Source organism: Vigna unguiculata, chromosome 2, assembly GCF_037176805.1.
Source record: "Vigna unguiculata cultivar grain cowpea cultivar isolate G323 ecotype 2 chromosome 2, ASM3717680v1, whole genome shotgun sequence".
NCBI classification, from domain to species: Eukaryota; Viridiplantae; Streptophyta; class Magnoliopsida; order Fabales; family Fabaceae; genus Vigna; species Vigna unguiculata.
The window spans coordinates 26,405,004-26,422,834 of record NC_140793.1 but is presented as its reverse complement, the minus strand read 5'-3'; the positions used below and the strand labels follow the sequence as shown (position 1 = coordinate 26,422,834).

General features: G+C 35.4%; 2 protein-coding genes across 5 annotated transcripts; both read left to right on the top strand.

The window, feature by feature from the left end:
- Nucleotides 1-246: 246 nt before the first annotated feature.
- LOC146888474 (uncharacterized) lies at nt 247-633 on the top strand. Its single transcript, XM_085670118.1, has one exon. It carries the CDS (start codon nt 247-249, stop codon nt 631-633), a length of 387 nt encoding a protein of 128 aa, XP_085526244.1.
- A 13,382-nt stretch (nt 634-14,015) lies between these two features.
- LOC114171977 (uncharacterized) lies at nt 14,016-16,533 on the top strand. 4 transcript variants are annotated; one of them, XR_003601784.2, is made up of 4 exons: nt 14,016-14,221; nt 14,334-14,455; nt 16,169-16,243; nt 16,372-16,533. XR_003601784.2 is itself a non-coding variant. In XM_028056734.2 (3 exons), exons 1-3 carry the CDS (start codon nt 14,076-14,078, stop codon nt 16,186-16,188), a joined length of 288 nt encoding a protein of 95 aa, XP_027912535.1. In that variant the 5' UTR covers nt 14,016-14,075; the 3' UTR covers nt 16,189-16,533. The 4 variants fall into 4 exon arrangements, 1 of the variants encoding a protein (XP_027912535.1); XR_003601782.2 differs by having other exon boundaries at nt 16,352-16,533; XR_003601783.2 differs by having other exon boundaries at nt 16,169-16,267.
- The last annotated feature ends 1,298 nt before the right edge of the window (nt 16,534-17,831 follow it).

Below are 17,831 nucleotides of genomic sequence, written 5' to 3'. Positions count from 1 at the left end.
AAAAGCTGAAGGACTTCTATAAGCAGGTAGGGATAAGACATGTTACCAGCTCGGTCGAGCATCCCCAAACCAATGGTCAAGCTGAAGCCATGAACAAAGTTATAGTGGCTGAGTTAAAAAAAAAGATTGGGAGAGGCCAAGGGAGCATGGGTTGACGAGCTGCCACAAGTCCTTTGGGCCTACCGATGCACGCCACACGGGACGACCGAGGAATCTCCTTTCAACCTGACATATGGTACAGACGCCATGCTGCCGGTCGAGGTTGGGGAACCGACCCTTCGGCGGGAAATGCAAGACTTGGAGGTGAATTGTGGACGAATGCGCGAGGAGCTAGATTGGACAACCGAACGAAGAGAACGGGCGGCCGTGCGAGCTGAAGCGTGCAAGAGAATGGTGGCAAGAAGGTATAATGCGAAGGTCAAACCAAGAAGTTTCGTCAAGGGAGATTTAGTTTGGAGAAAAACCAACGACGCACGAAAGAAGTCAACACAGGGAAAGCTGACACCAAATTGGGAGGGCCCGTTCCGCGTGACCGAGAGCCTCCAGAACGGAGCCTATCGGCTGGAGCACTTGAGCGGCAAAGAAATACCCAACACATGGAACGCGTCACACATCAAAATGTATTACAGTTAATCATGAATAAAATGAGCGTTTCATACTTCATCTAACAATCTGACCGATGGGGCTCTCCACGGGACCCGAGCAAAGCCTGACCGATCGAGACGGGGACTTCCAAGAGGAAGACCCGCTCTGTCAGCACCGATCCCAGCGATCTAATCACCCTACGGGTAAACGAGTGACACGAGCTGTCCTAACCGATCGAGGGTACCACACCAACGATCTAAAAAACTAAAATTGAGCGCACAAATGACAACCATACAGAACAGATAATCATGCTAGTTTTACAAGAGATCCATCGGTCGTCCAGTCCGCCCAAATCTAAGTGCAACCCAAATTAACAGGATAAACAATTAAGACGGCCGATCGCCAACGCTAGTAAACAACAGAAGTACGGCCGGTCGCCAGCGTGAAGCAATAAACGAATGAAAGCAGGTCAATCGATGAAATAAATAAGGGGCTAAAAATTTACATAAGTGTTTGTCAAAAAGTAACCTAATAACCGAGCGAACGCGATCAATCGAACGGTCGATCGGGTTCGATCGGTTATATCAAAATATACGAATTACAAGTCTTATACAGGTGGGTCATTGACCTCGTCCAGCCGGTCGAAGACCCTCGTAACCCTCCCATCAACCACCCCCATATGAACATCGAACCGATCGGGAGAGCAGTTGTAGTAAAAGACAGCAAGGTCGACGGCATTCTGGAAGCCCGCTTCATATTGAGCAAATACTTGCTCATCGGCCACTCCTAGTTCGGCCTCCAAGTCCTTCGCCTTCTTCTGCCAGTCGACAGCTGAACCAGCGGCGGCCATGTGCTCCAGAGTAAGATCATCGAAGCGTCGCTGAAGCTTGCGCAGGTCATCAGCGGCTTCACCTGCTTTCGCCTGCTCCGCCTTCGCTCGATCGTCTGCAGCCTTCAATAGGCCGGCGCACTTGGCGTGCTCGGCTTTAATACCGTTGAGCCGATCAAACTGGGTCTTCAGGTCAGCCGCCGACGCTTTCACTTCGTTGAGCTCAGCCTTGGCCGCTGCAAGCTCCTTCTCCAAATCCTCTATTCTGCTCCGCTCGGGGCGAGGAAACTTGGTGTACAGGGCAGCTAGCCTGAGAGTGAGCTCCCCGGCGGTCCGAAGGGCATCCTCTTCAGACACGTCCTTCAGCGCCTCGGTCATTCGAGGTCCCAACTGAAGAAAAACCTCGTCATCAAGGCGCACGCCGCCGCCGAGGAAAGCGTCGGCCAGGGATCCAGACGCCTCCCCTTTCTTTTGTTTTTTGAGAGGTCGGTCGGACGGGGAGTCATCTTTCTTAGACTTTTTGCCTTTGTCCCCAGCAGCAGCGCCAGCACCTGAACCGGGCCGCTTCACAATCAGGCGAGGCCGCGAGACGGCGCCCGAAGTCCCGGCAGGGGCGGTCGTTATCGGCACCACCTCCTCAGCAGTATCCTCCCCCCTCCGTCGAGCCTTAGCACGAGCCACGAACTCGGCGTTAGCAGCGGTCGTCTGAGCCATTATATCTGTAAAACAGCAAAGCAAATAAGTTAAACTGCGACCAAGATCGACGATCGATAATATCAGAACAACTAGCCATAAACCGCCCTCGATAAGTCCGGGGAGCGGATGCATTGGATCAGCGGCCGCGGGTGGATCTTGTCGGGCAGGGTCTTGAGGACGGCCAGGTCAGCCCGCTCGGCCGGTGTCAACTGTTCTTCAGCCCAAGCATCCGTGGGAGGTGGGAGCGCCGTCCAATAAAGCGGAAACTTAGGACGATCCTGCTCGTCAAAGATATATCTCCTTCCCTTGTGGGGAATCGCGACCTTAAAAAATCCGGTCTTGAAACCCTTATAGGAGGCAAGATAGAGGGTGAGCAAGCTCTTGTTCGCCCCGAGGAACGAAACCCAACCCTTAGACGCCGTTGGCCGCGTCTTATAGAAATGAAGGAACAAAGGCATGGTGGGCGTCAGGCCGGCCGCCCGGCAAAGGACGTCGAACGCCTGCATAGACGCCCATGCGTTCGGGTGAATTTGCGTCGGTGCACACTGGATCTGGCGGAGGACTGCCATCTGCCAATCGGCAAACGGCACGTTCAAACCTAGATCATGGAAAAGGCAGGCGTACACGTAGAAGAAGTCTAGCTTCGCCTCTCTCTTCCCGTGACACACTCTCTCGTTGCCGGCGCATATCTTGACCCGAAGGTGTCCATCCTCTACCTCCTCGCTGAATATTCTGGTCCGCTCGACCAGATCCCCCAGATCGTTCCCCCAGCGAAACCTTGTCACGAGTGTACGCGGCTCATAGGGGGCCCAATCATATCCCGATATTTCCGGCAGATTGACTTCGTCCCCTTCGTCGCCAACGTCAATCCCGATGATGTCCCCGCTTTCATCAGAAGCAGCGACCTGCTCCGCCGCCTCTGCGACCGGTGGATCGGCCTCAGAACTGCCACTTAGGAGAATTAGGGAACTCGCGCCGCTCGACACTCCCCCGAGCGAAGTTCCCGATTCAGACGACTCAAACAGGGCGGAAACCGACCCAGCGCCCCCAGAATACCTGACCGCTCCACCCGACAGACCATCTGAATCCGATTCGCTTGAAGACATTTTTACCTACAGATAGAGAAAAACGATCGGAAGCTCGGCTAGAAAGAGAAAGGAAAGCGTGAAAATAACGACAGCCACACAAACCTATTTATAGGGGGGACCATGTGACACGTGGCAGCCCCAGGACCCTACGATCACATTCGGATCGACGGTCCCAGCTTCGCGACGCTTCAGATCATAACTGCCAGGCACGTTCCACGAGGCAATGTAACCGTTGAGAAACGCCAGCGGTCAATCGGCACCACGGTCTGAGAAACCTCTTCGCTTCATCCCTATCGCTCAAGGCTGGGGGGGCTTGTGTACAGTATGTCCAATCGGTCAATCGGCCATTCCTAACCCCCAGGGGACCATCGATCTCACGGGTAAGCGAACAACCGTGTAGCACCATTAAAGAACCATCGGTTCATCGGTAGAACAGAAACGATGGACCCTCTGACCTCTAGAGACCATCGGTTCATCGGTAGAACAGTAGCGATGGACCCTCCAGCCTTGAGCGCCTATCGGTCCATCGGTAGAACAGCAACGATGGACCCTCTGACCTCTAGAGACCATCGGTTCATCGGTAGAACAGTAGCGATGGACCCTCCAGCCTTGAGCGCCTATCGGTCCATCGGTAGAACAGCAACGATGGACCCTCTGACCTCTAGAGACCATCGGTCCATCGGTAGAACAGCAACGATGGACCCTCTGACCTCTAGAGACCATCGGTCCATCGGTACAACAGCGACGATAGACCCTCTGACCTTTAGAGTCCATCGGTTCACTAGTAAAACAACAGCGACGGACCTCATAAAAACACCTAACGGGCGATCGGTAAAACACATTACTAGCTTGTCGAGAACATCGTCATTTAACCCAGTCAAGCGACCATCGGTCGTACGGTCATATAACTTAAGCCAACGATTATGGGTTAAACGAGTCATTAATCGTCATTAAGGGATCATTGGGCCGTGATTAAGAAACCCTAATTACAGGCCCATGCCAAAAGCTATAAATAGGATCCAAAGGTAAGTTGGTAAGGATCTTAATTGCGCATTTATTACGACGGGTAATCTGACACACCGATCGGTCCCTTCTAACTTAAGCATCGGAGTATTTTAGACAGGTACCCCGATCGCCATCCCAACCGATCGAGCTAAGGAGTGGACTTTGCTGAAGTCGTTGGAGAGGAGGAAGATATCGCGAAGTGGAGTTCTTTTAGTGGGCTCTTGGTCCCTACCCCGAAACAATTTTTTTTATGTATAGCTGAAGTTTTTAAAAATGAAATAATTAAAAAAGTATACAAGTGAAATTTTCTTTTTATAAAATATGAATTTTTATTAAAGAAAATTAAAAATCATATTATAAAAACATAATTTTTTTCCCTTTGTATACAAGTATAACTCTATTTTAAAATCGTATTTTGAAGAAATAATTTATTCATTGATATAGTTTTTTTTTTATTCGATAAATTTGAAAATGGTTTTTGGTCAAAACTTGATTATTGGTCTCTGCATTTTTAAAATCATTATTATTAATAGTAGTGTTATTATTATTATATATTAACAATGATTTTGGATGTACAGGGACCAAACACTGACTAAGTTTCAACAAGAGACAATTTCCAAATTAAGTTCAAACTTCAGGGATCAAAAAATATTTTTTTTCTAATTTTCGTGAAAGCGCCGGCTAGGTTGACGCTAGTTTTTTTTTTTTGTAAACAAAATTAAATAACACGTGAGACACGTTTGTTATTTTTAACGTCGTCTAGAAATAGGGACAAAAAACAATTATTTTGAAAGTAGAGGAACCAAACGGTGACTAAGTGTCGACCATGGATCATTTCCAAATTTAGGTTAAACTTGAGGGACTAAAAAGATATTTTTTCCTAAAAAATACTCAAAAAAACCGCATATTTGTTAACTTTACATCTCTTAACCATGTGAACTAGTGGTATTAACAGAGATGTCAAAAAAATTTGTACCTAGAGGTATTTGTAAATAAAACTCGCAACGGGTATGAAATAAATATTATAAATGGATATTCGTGGGTAATAGGTACGAATATTTTTATACCCGCATGTTAATGGGGCAGATACGAGTATCATAGAATTCGTACCCATGGATATCCATACCCGCTATATTTTAATTTAAATTAAAAAAATAAAAAACATGATTAAAAGATTAAGACATTGAAATTTAATGGGTTATTTTTTATCAATTGGTTTTAAAAAAATATTTATTTCTTTGTAAATTGTCATTCAACACTATTTAAATGGGTTATTTGCATTTTATTTGAGATTTATAAATGTTATTGTATTTTTATTTGAATGTATGATTAAAATATATTGTTAAATATTAAATTTTTCTTTTGTAAATTCATATGAGTACCTATGGATATCCGTGAATATTAGAAAAAAAATGTGGGTACCCACATATCGGATACCCGTAGGATATGGATATAGGTACGAGACATATATTTATATAACAAGTAATGCACGAGAGAGCTATTACCCGTACTCTACTCCCTCCCGCCGTTGACATCCCTAGGTATTAGACACAAATTAAGGATTTTCAACTATATAATAAATATGAATAATTTAATTATCAGTTCTATACTTTTATTTTTATTAGTATTTTATATTTTTTTAATGAGTTAAGTATATTTTTATTTCATAAACTATGTCGTAAAATTGGATTTCGTTTTTATCCCAAACTTTAATACTATTTGATATTCACATCTTAAAAATGAATTGATGTAATCCTCTTCACCAAACAATGTTAAAAATGATACACATGGCAACCAAATCTTAACATCATTTGGTGATGAAAGTTATTCATTCATTTTTTAAGTTTTAGAATTAAATCATATCAAAATTTGAGACAAAGATTGTTTCGATATATCCAATAAGTCTCATATCGCTTAAGAGTCGATGTCAAGCGCAGTTTAAATATTCCTTCCTCCCTCCACCCTCTAAGACGTCTATTAAGAATAAAATCATGATGGAACTCCACGTCCCAAAACAGACAATATCTCGAGAACGCGATCGTTGTTCCTATCGATAACTACAAGACAAACTTGGATGAGATCAGAACATTCACACCCACCTAGGAACGGACAACTCCCATTCAACTTCCCTTGCCCTCCACTCTGATACACCCAATAGATCCCATGTCGCAAAATACCTCAGGAACTAAAAATTGTTAGTAATTTTGGGTCATGCATATATATGATACATAATTAAATGTGTTAGGGCTATTATTTATATAGCCAAATAATAAATGTGATCTGACTAAATTAAAGATTTGGCTAAAGGCATATGTCATTAAAATAAATATTGTGTAGAGATCAGTTAGTAATTTCTATTTTGATGAGGGGTCAAATTAGAAATACTAAAACTTAAGTAATTCAGTTTACAAATGGTCGTGGTCCCCTTCTGAGAGCACACACAGAGTCATAACGTACTTTTCCTGATCCTTTCTCCTTATCCCCATCAAGGGAGAAAACCAAAGAGAAATAAAGGTGCTCTACAGGAGGAAGATCATTGTATCATTAGTGCTCTCTAATATTATCGTTATGGCCAATTCAGGTACGCTTCCATTTACTTTTTACAGCATGATTATCAGTATGGGATATTGCTTATGATTGATTATCAGAATCAATAATAGAATCATATTCTACGTTTATGCTTACAAAAATACATTTACACAATTCAATATCTTATTAATCATATTAGGAATAATAAAATAATATAACTTGTATTATTGTTTTCTTGCTCTTGTTATTTTTGAAAGTGGAGAAGAGAAAGTGTAAAAGAAAAGTTGTGCATTGATGATTTAGCAGGTTTGGGTTGAAAGAAGGGCATGGCACAGCAATGATACTTCACAAACATTGCCGTGCTGCAAAGGCTACAATTTTGTAGGGTTTGAACTTTGAACTCAGACGGTGACATAACGCATTCATATCTTACTGTCTTAGCCTTCAACCTTAAGAACTCGTTGGACACACATTTTTAACTATGCTTTTAATCTTCCTCTGTACCTTTCTTCTCTCGTCAACCTCACTTCATTCCTCACTCAACACCTCTTCTGCAAAGTCTTTGATTTTCAACACTTTACTCATCTACCTCTTCCTTTATCATTAGTGCCCTTCACCTATCATCTATGATGCACATATATAATACGTGTATCGGATACGACACATACTCGATACGTTTGTTTTCAAAATAATAAGATACGATACGTGATAAATACGTGATATATGAATATTGAAAATTATACAATAATTCTTACAAATATAATAAATATATGATTGTCAATGTGCGAATCCAAATTTCTTAATTTAAGACTAATTATTTTGATAGTCAAAACCTGATAGCTAATATTAGTGGCTAATTTAAAAATCAATTCATAATTAAAAATATTTTAATTATTAATTTAGAAACCAATTATAATTTTTTGAAACTATTTTTAGTTATCAATTTAGTCACTATATAATAACTAATTATTATTTTTTTCATTAAAATTGGTCATCATTCAAAGATTTTATTATAATATATCATGACTTTATAAATTAGATATTTTATTAATAAGTATTTTTAAAGTTTCATAAAATATCTAACACTATACGTGTCAACTACAAATACGTGATTCAGCTTAAAATATTAGTACTAGACACACTTTATGTAAGTTCCCTTCTTCGATAATCTTGGTATTTTAATTTACTTATCCACTTAGTTATGCTTCTCATAACTCGTGTCCATCAATGATGGAACAGTATGAACCGTCTTAAATATTTTAGAAAATTCTCTTGTCTATTTAATATTTTCTTATTCATAAGAAGTTTAACTTTGATATATTTATTTAATGCGAATATAACTTTGATAGAAACATCAATCCATCAAAGACGTCAAATATTAAAACAAGTTATTACAACATTTACATATTTCTTTTTCAATTTTATTTATGTGGATTGGCTACAAATCCACGGGTAAATGATTAGATAAAATGGATCAATAAAATTATCCCACAATTCACAGGTCAACCCAATCCATTTTTTATATGTTAAATGTAGAATAAATGAAAAGAAAACTGGTCAACCCACTTTAAGATTCCTACTTTCAATGATAATGATATTGCTTGGTTGATATAAATTAAGGAACAATTGATTTGTTAAATATGAAATTATAAATATGAAAATCTTAGCGATATTAAACTCATTTAATGTTTCTATATTTAAAAAATAAAAGTTGTTGCCTTTTGATTAGAATACCCCATATGTAATTTTGTATAGAAGTTGATTTGTAACATGATTATTATTGTGCGTGACTGAGATATTTTAAAAAACACACAATTTTTCCTACCTTTTAATACGTTCTTCTCTTGATTATTTTTTTATTCTATATCCAATTTAAGATAAATATTTGTACGCTCATATTGTTGGGTATTGGGCTCCCTTCCTAGGTGGAGAAAAGATCCAAAACTTGAGAAGTTCATATCTCACTTAACCTAGTGGAGAGAGACTATAAAATAAAGGGAGAGGCAAAACAATAGAGTCAGAACACACTGAAAGCCCTAAGGAGAGGGAGAGGTAGAGGGAAAATTTTGTTCACGTTTTTCACAGAGCTGTCACAGTACAATCGGCACTGCGGATTCGTTCACCGTTGGATCGGGCTGAAATTTCGCACTGCAGCAGTGATATTATAGATTTTCCTCTCTTGTTCTTCTCTATTTTGAAAACTTTGTTGCTTTGTTATTTGGTTGGGTGTTGGCACTAATTTGTGCTATTGATTGAGGCTCTTTTGTACTCTTGTTGATCATAGTGAAGCTATTTCTTTGGTCTGGACGACTCGTGGTTTTTACCCTTGATTTGAGGTTTCACGTTAAAAATCTTGGTGCCTTTATTTGTGCTTTTGGTGATTTATTATTGCTGCTCTTTAATTATTGATCCTCATATATTCTTGCAAGTTAGGGGAAATTATATTGTTTGTTATTGTTTTCCCATCACATATTAATCAATGTAAATGATATAAGATATTATCTATGTATGATGTTAGGAAAAAAAAAACTTACATGATATTTGACTTTCTTTATATAGATCATTATTTGAACGAGTTTCACTCAGACATTTCATTTCTATTTTAGAAATGTATAATATATGAACTTTGTATTAAATCTCATATCAAAACCTTAAATAAAGGGTTAAGTATGTTTTTAATTCCTGAATTTTGATCTAAAATTAGAATTCGTATTTGTCTAAAATTTTGATATATTTTGGTCCTTAAACTTTAAGAATGAATGAATATAGTTCTTTTAACCCAATTACATTAGTTTTTTTTTTAACATATTTGAACACGTTTCATGTTAATATTGAAGTTGTTTATAGTTTGACACATCCCCGATTCAATATTTACTTTAAAATGTGTTTGACACCTAAAAAAAATGACGTAATTAGATTAAAAGAACTATATTAATTTATTTTAAAATTTATGTACAAAAATATATTAAAATTTTAAACATAGACAAATTCCAATTTTAGATCGAAATTCAAGAACTAAAAATATAGTTAATCCTTAAATTAATATCACCTCTACAAGAACCATTTAAAAAAAAAAGTAAGGGATGACAATATATTACTAATTAAATAAAAAGGTTTCATACATGAATATATAAATATTCAATATATATATATATATATATATATATATATATATATATATATATATATATATATATATATATATCCTCTTTTTATTCACATTTCAATATTTTCATTTTATTCTTAATTATTATTTTAAAATCTCTTTTGTCTTTAATTATTATGTTCAAATTTTTTGTGTGTAAATATTTTTATTTTTCAAATTTTATATTTAAGTCTATTTTAATAATTAATTATATATTTTTTATTCATCTTAACATAAATTTTTATAAAAATTAAAAAAATGTGAGCACATGCAGCGCTTCTGTGTTTGCCTGTATATAAGTACTTTAATGGGAGAGTTTGTTGACAGGAATAAATGATACTGAAATTTATTGTGGTCTCAGTATATTATTAGCAGTTGACTCACTTCCAGTACAGAATTTTAATGCTCAAGTTATTGCACTTCTTCACATAGATGGCTTTATCTGCCTATAAAAGTTATCAGACTTTTAAGAACAAAATGATTATGATTCATGATAAATTCACAATTTAAGAATCATTAACATTATAAATGTTATAATTAATTCATGAACTAATTGAATTGCAACCAGCGGGAAAAAGGAACGTGTTATTTATAGCTTTAATAAAAACATTTTTTATATATATATATTTTTAATTTTAATATTTAACTAACTGTTCTTCAAATTAAATAATTATTTTATTGTTTTAATCTGTGAATTAATCATTTATTTAAATTTAATTATTTGAGAAATAATGTTTATATTTTGCATCAAATTGATATATAGTTGACTATTCACCACACGTTTTACCAGCCGTGTGTGCAACAACCTCCAGCGGTTTATAAATGATGACCTCAAACATTATATTCTGTGTCGAATCTCGATAGTGTCAGTAATTGTTTAACGTTTGGGAGTGTGAATGTTCAGTGCATTCTTAAAAAAAAATAAATGTTGTGTGAAACATTTCATTGCCTGAAACATATATTGGATTTCAAATTTAAGATGCGAGTTTAATTCAGAACTTTTTAATTAGTGATCCTAAAGTATGTGAAACACTTTCCCATTACCATCTCAAATATTCTGTTCCGGTAATAAAATAGAGAGAAAAAGAAATAAATGTGAAAGAAAAATAAAAATGCATATTAGTTGAAAATAAATAATAAAAAATAATAATTTTCCTATAATATTATTTTATTATTTGTCTGTTATATACAGAAAGAATTATACCTCATATGAGGTTTTTTGATGTTAAAATAACTACAAATATATAAAATTAATTAGGTGAACGATATAATAGATTATTATTTTTTGTATATTTCTTCACACATTTAGAAGGAAAGAGAATTTTGGTTCTTTTGTTTTTACTTTTAATACTTTCCTTTTATATCTACTTCTTTTCTCTTTTTCTTTGTTTTTTCATAACTTTCTTATTGTATTTCTATAAAAAAATCATTTTATCTTTTTTGAATTGTACAAATTAACTTTATTTATTTATTTTTGGATTGTATAATTTAAAATTAAATCAAATTACAAAAAAAAATTAAAAATATTTTTTTCTCTTAAAAAACGATTTTCAGACTATAATTTAAATGTTAAAAAAAGGTTTTATATTATACAACTTTTAAAATAAACAATAAATTATGAAAGTGTAGGAAGAAAGTTATTGAGGTACAGAAAGTTATGCAGGGATAGTAATGGGCTTAAAATCGTATCACCCAAACATTAAAGGGCCAAACCAGGCCCACCTACCACAAATATTAAATAAATACAGATGTACCCATGCACCAAATACACTCTTTAATAATACAAATCCCTCTCTCATTGTATAAATTATAGATTAGAAAATTATATTGAATTAAAGTTTTTATAGTGCTAATTTTCTTCCAAACGGTTTAACTATTTCTTACAATAATATTTTAAAGACCTTTTATCTATCTTAATCAATACTTTTTATACATTTACGTTTAAATTAAGTTTAATTTTTAATCGTAATATAAATAACTTATCATAAATCTATCGAATATTTTATACTCTTACAAACATTTATTTTGTTATAAATTTTAATGGTAGAGAAGAGACGAAATTATTTGGAACTAATTTTACTCTTCATCCCATTATTTACTTCTCTTAATCAAACAGTGAAATAATTAAATTAAATTTTAACTATTTTATAAATTTAATATTTTAATTAAATTTATAAAAAAATTATTTTATTAAGTGTTCAAAATATTCCTTTTTCTAATGGAACTCGAAAAAGCTTACCTAGATTGAGTTACACAAACCAGTACCAAACTTACCTCAATTTCACAATTGAATAGTGACATCACAGGAACATAGTACTCAATCATGCATCAATTTTCTATTTTTAATTAAGGCACATGGATCAAAACTTATTTTTCTTTTGCCCCATTTATCTAAACACCACATAACTCAGTGATGCTTCATTCAATTATGCATTCTTCTTGCATTTGACTCTTCTGAATACAGGAATCTCAATTATTATAGTCACAAAATAAAAGAGATAGATTATAACAAATATACAAATTATTTCCGGTAAATGTTTCAGAAAAGCCACATTATTATACTTTCACGTTTTATTTTGATTCCAGAGGGAGGGGAGAGAGATCTGAAATTCCTCGTTTATTTATGATTGAAAATAGAGTATACAAGAGAGGAAAGGTGAGGAGAGACAAGCGGGAGACAAGTAGAGAGAAGGCAGAGGTAGAGAGAAAGAGGAGGGTTAAGAGAGAGAGAGGGGTTCAGAGTTCTTGCCCAGCATAAGGAACTTAAAGACTCTTTTATAGAAAAACTTTGAAATATGTAACTTGTTGAACCAGTTTTCAAGTGACAGGTTACCTAGAGTCTAAGTCATCTGGTGACGTGGTCTGTATTTGAACGTTGTGTGTTTTTACCCTTCAGTCTATTATCCAGTTATGAGTAAAATTACTGTGTCACAGGTAAGAACACCTTACTGTCCTCTTTTGGAGACTATCGTAGAAACCAAGTCTTCGGGATCTTCCTCAAGTATTTGGTCTGAGTCTTAATTGTCATAAGGGAAAGAAGATGCAGGAGTTCCTAATGGTTACAAATAAATTACTATTTCAAATCATTAGATTAAGAAAAAAAAAATTGAAATTGTTGGAATGAAAAGTAATGCTAAAATAATCTATTCCTCTATTTTTTTTTCGTGATTTTAGTTCTCGCATTTTAAAAATTCACAATTTTGACCTTATATTGAACTTTTGTGTATATTTATTTCTTTATTTTTTTTAACTTAATAGTTAAATCATTTATTAATGGTACTTTCATTAAATATGTTAAATTCATGATTTAGCTGGACTAAAATAAAATAAACAAAACATATGCAAAATTGAAAAATTAGTTTATACCCAAAATTTCATTTTCTTTTTAAAAACAAAGACTAAAATTTTGAAAAAATCAACACTCAAATTCCTGCTCCTCTTTTATTACTAATTAAATGACAGAAAATGACTTCATAAGACGAAGGAGAGAACTCTGAGATGTATTACATATATATTAGAAAAATTGTTTCAAAATATATTATATATTATGAAAAGCGTATTCTGAAAATTTTTATTTCTGAAAGTTTGTTCCTTAATACTTTATGTTTTAACAAGTTTTTTCCAAAAATTATGTTCAGAAAATTTCTTAAAATTAATCCAAAAAATTTCATAACTAGTAATCCAGAAGTCAATTTTACAAAATATGACTATTTTAAAAATTTTGGAGGTGCGATTAAAAATATTTACAGTGCATAAAGAAAAAACACTCAAAACCTTAATTTAGTCCATCTAAATTTGCCCCGAAAAGAGTGTGGATGAGTTTTCCTTTGGGAATTTCTTGTTGCACCACATGTTTTTTTTCTTACATTCCTATATTTTTGAACATTCTAATTATACCCCTATTAAAATTAATAGAAAAATTTATTTTGGATTGTATAACTCATGCAAATTTATATTATAAATAGTTCAAATTTTAATGTAAATTTGGAAATCAAAGGTACAAATTTTGTAATAAAGAATAACTAATTCATTTCACTTAGGAAGAAATTCCTTTTTCTTTCAATTTGCTTTTGAAGAAAAGGGCTTTTTTTGGTTTTGAACAGAGGCCCATTTGATTAAACCGAGCCCATAATATGGTAGGCTCTTCCTTCTCTCACCCCAGGAGAGTGGAAAGAAGTTTTGGTACAGAGCAGAGAAGATGGCGGTGGCGGCCAATTCTGCAAGAAAAACCATCCAACGAGTTTCTTCTGCTTCCAGAACCCTCTTCTCGCGTCGATCTTCACACCCCATTAAGCTCAATGAACTTCCCTCTCCTCCCAAAGAACGCTCCCTCTCGTTTTCCCGGTAAATTTCACTTCTTTTTCACTGCACCATGTCATTGCCTTTGCCCCTTTTTGTTTCACTCTATTGTGAGTATCCAAATGGGTCACAAATTGTTGTTGTGATTGCTGTTTAGGCTTCCGGTGCAGTTGGCTGGTGCACAATTGTCTCTGACGCCGTTGCATAGTGCTACTGCCTCTGCTTTGTTCACTTCTCTGCTTTCTTTGCACAATACCAACTGGGGTTGTCTTTCAGAAGGTATCCTTCCCCTTCTCCCTTTTTTCTCTTCACGTTTTGGACTTCAAAGTTTATCAATTACAATAGCTGCTGGTATGTGTGATTTTCAAATAAATTTTCTGATTTATGGCCCCCATTAAGTTTTTGGTTTTGAATAAATTTCACGAAATGAAAGAGAGTGTTCAAAATGGTGTGTTCTTTGCATTTCTCTCATTTTAATTGTCAATACCATGCATTTAATCTTAATAGCCGCTTTTTTGGGTTACCAAACTTGTTTCGATTTGGAATTTCAGGTATAAGATAGGATGATGTTTATCCAAGTTTAACCATATTAATTTTTCCTTAAGAATATTGTTCTTGTATGCATTGCATGGTTTGTCACAAGACATGCTGATTCTTGTGACGTAGATGTATGTTAAGTTGTAATGGTGTTTGAGATGATACTTACATTTGTTATCTGTTTACTATGTTACGAATCCCAATTCCATTTGGAACTGAAATTGGTAAAATATTTTCCAATTGCTAATGTTAGAGCTTAGAAGAGTTAATTTGATTCAGTTACACCACACGAGTTGTAAACAATGTTTTAACTACGTAAGCGGCAAGTTTGACGTTCAACTTGTAGTGAATAAGTAAGAAATTCTGTAAGTTGCTTAGGATGGGTTAAGGATACATAATGATTATGCATGGAACAACTAAGGGACATTTTGAAATATCATCTTCATTCTGTGCCCTGACATACCTAAAGGAGTTTATCAAATTAACATTGGCTCAATCAAAGTGTGTTTATGGAATCACTTTTAATGTCGTGAGGGAAAACAGATGAGAATTGAGAGATACTATTTCTAGCCAAGTGAAAAAAACAAAGGAATAACCTTAAAAATGATTTTATATTACTCAGGCCAGTGCCAAAAGAGGGGATCCATAGCAACACTTGTCGGAAATGGTGATATTCAACTAGCCTAGATGTTTTTTTATAGATGCCTTAATTGTGCAGGGCATACAGCAACAAAACGAGTTTTCACTAAAGAAAAGTCTTAAAGAAACCATCACAAAGACTTTTAGAACTCAAATGGATTGTGAAAAAAATTTCCCAGTCACATTCTTTTATATACGAAACTTAAAATAAGAATTAATAATTTTGGGGGTGCCCATGTCATCTCCAAGTCACCCCTTAGCTCCACCACCTCTGACTGCACGCTACACTTAACTCTATCCTTATTTTGTGAAACAAGTGGTGGTTAACAGTGTCACTCTACCCTCAGAACAGTTTCAGTAGAATGTTTGGTTATGCTACATTATAATTGTTCCAGGGCATTATGGTGCAGCTAATTGGATTTGGATAGGTTTATTGATAAAATAACATGAAGCCAATATTTTGTCTACTTGACTCTGTGTGAAAGTATATCTTTTTTTCCTTTTTCCGAAGAGTTCTTTACTGCCTTGCACAAGTTCCTTGTTTTTCTATTTCCCTTTATATAATAACAAAAGTTGCTTTGTAAATTTTGTGTAAAGCCTATCCTCATATAACACTTTAATAGCTTAAATGTTGTATATAGAGTTGATAGGATTGCTCTTTGAGGTCTTCCAGAGTAATCTTCTAAAAGATAAAAAAATTGTCATTTTCCCAATGTCTCTAGTGCCCCTGAGGTATTAAATGTTGCCGAAAAGTGGAGTGCTAAGGAACTTCCTTTTTAACTCAAAAACACTGACATTTACTTTATATGGTAACAGGTTTTGCCACACCCCTATAACATGGCATTGGTAATGATGTTGTGCTTTTGAGCCACCAGATACCATCAGTTGCAGGTTTTGTTTCAATACTTGTTTCTAGTAGGTTCTGCAATTAATAATTTAACTTCATTATTTTTCTTTATTGAGACTGTCAAAATATGTTGTCTTGCTGAAATTTACAAGGTGTTTTTGCTGTTGTTGAGGCTTTTGGAAAGATCAGTCAATTGACACTATTCCCGACTGTTAACACTCAATTTGGGAGAATTTTCAGTGTAATATGTATGCCAGTTTTTGAAGTGATCTTATCATGTACGAATCTTCTATTCGAATTTTCTATTATGTCATGTGATCTCCTGTTGTTGTCATTCTGTGACAGTTTTGAATTTCGTTTTACTTCATATCTTCAAAGATCAACGTAAGATTCATGTAGCTTTAAATCTTTAAGCCTTAGGCATTTGACTAGCTTCCATCACATTCATCATGCAACTCTTCTACACAACATTTTGGCAAATATCAGTAAGCTTTGGCCAATAAATGGAACACTAGGCTTGTGTGGATATATTTATCGATAAACACTTCTAGTAAAAGATAAAATGTGGTTCCAGTTCCATATTATAGAAGACAACTGATAAAGAAAAAGGTTTTTGTTACAGTAAAAATTTGGATGTTCTTACCGAAACAAGAATAAAGCATTCTCTTAACCTAAAGAACACTAAGGCCAGAAAATCTCTCCCTTGACCGTGAGAGTTAAACTTTTATTTATAGACAAAAAAGTTACAAATATCATAACTGACTTACCAAAATATCTCTCATACAAAATATCTTAATAAAATATCAACTATTAAAAAGGAAACTTAGGCCAATTCCTAGGCAGATAGGGTTTCATGAATCGGGTCGAGTCTTGGACGGTACACAGTCTTCTAGCCTTGAGCATTAGTATCTTAGGCGTAAAGGTTGAAAAAAGAAGTCCTGTTTTTTTTTTTTGGATCGTCGATTTAGACGGTTCTTCACCGCTTCCAAGTCGAGCTTTGGTCGTCATTTTAACGGCTCTTCATCGTCCTGTAGTTGAGCTCGAGGTTTGTCTTGCTTTAATGACTTTTCACCGCACCCGAGCTGAATTCGAGGTTTGTCGTTTTAACGACTCTTCTCGTTTTAACAACTGTTCACCGTCCCCCGAGTCGAGCTCGAGGTTTGTTGTTTTAACGCTCTTCAACGCCCTCGAGCCGAGCTTGAGGTTTATCGCTTTAACGACTCTTCATCGCTCCCGAGTCGAACTCGAGGTTTGTCATTTTAACGGTTCTTCACCAGCCTCGAGCCGAGCTCGAGGTTTGTTATTTTAACGACTCTTCACCGTCTTCGAGCCGAGCTTGAGGTTTGTCGTTTTAGCGACTCTTCACCGCCCATTAGTTGAATTAAATATGATGAATGAACTTTGAATACAACTACAAAATGAAGGTTAATCCATGGAATATAACTCAAATTATATAGCAATGGTAATATTTGTGTACCGTCCTAGTCATTTGGGACCCAACTCGATTAATGAAATTTTATGGACCTAGGAATTGGGCCTAAATTTTCTTTTTAATAGTTGATATTTTATTAAAATATTTTATATATGAGAGATATCTTGGTTAGTTAGTTATGATATTTGTAACTTGTTTGT

Bases quoted from the DNA above. Each gene is read 5' to 3' on its own strand.
- LOC146888474 (XM_085670118.1), top strand. From the start codon at position 247: ATGCTGCCGGTCGAGGTTGGGGAACCGACCCTTCGGCGGGAAATGCAA.
- LOC114171977 (XM_028056734.2), top strand. From the start codon at position 14,076: ATGGCGGTGGCGGCCAATTCTGCAAGAAAAACCATCCAACGAGTTTCT. The intron at 14,222-14,333 runs GTAAATTTCACT...ATTGCTGTTTAG, and splicing joins CGCTCCCTCTCGTTTTCCCG to GCTTCCGGTGCAGTTGGCTG. The intron at 14,456-16,168 runs GTATCCTTCCCC...ATATGGTAACAG, and splicing joins CTGGGGTTGTCTTTCAGAAG to GTTTTGCCACACCCCTATAA.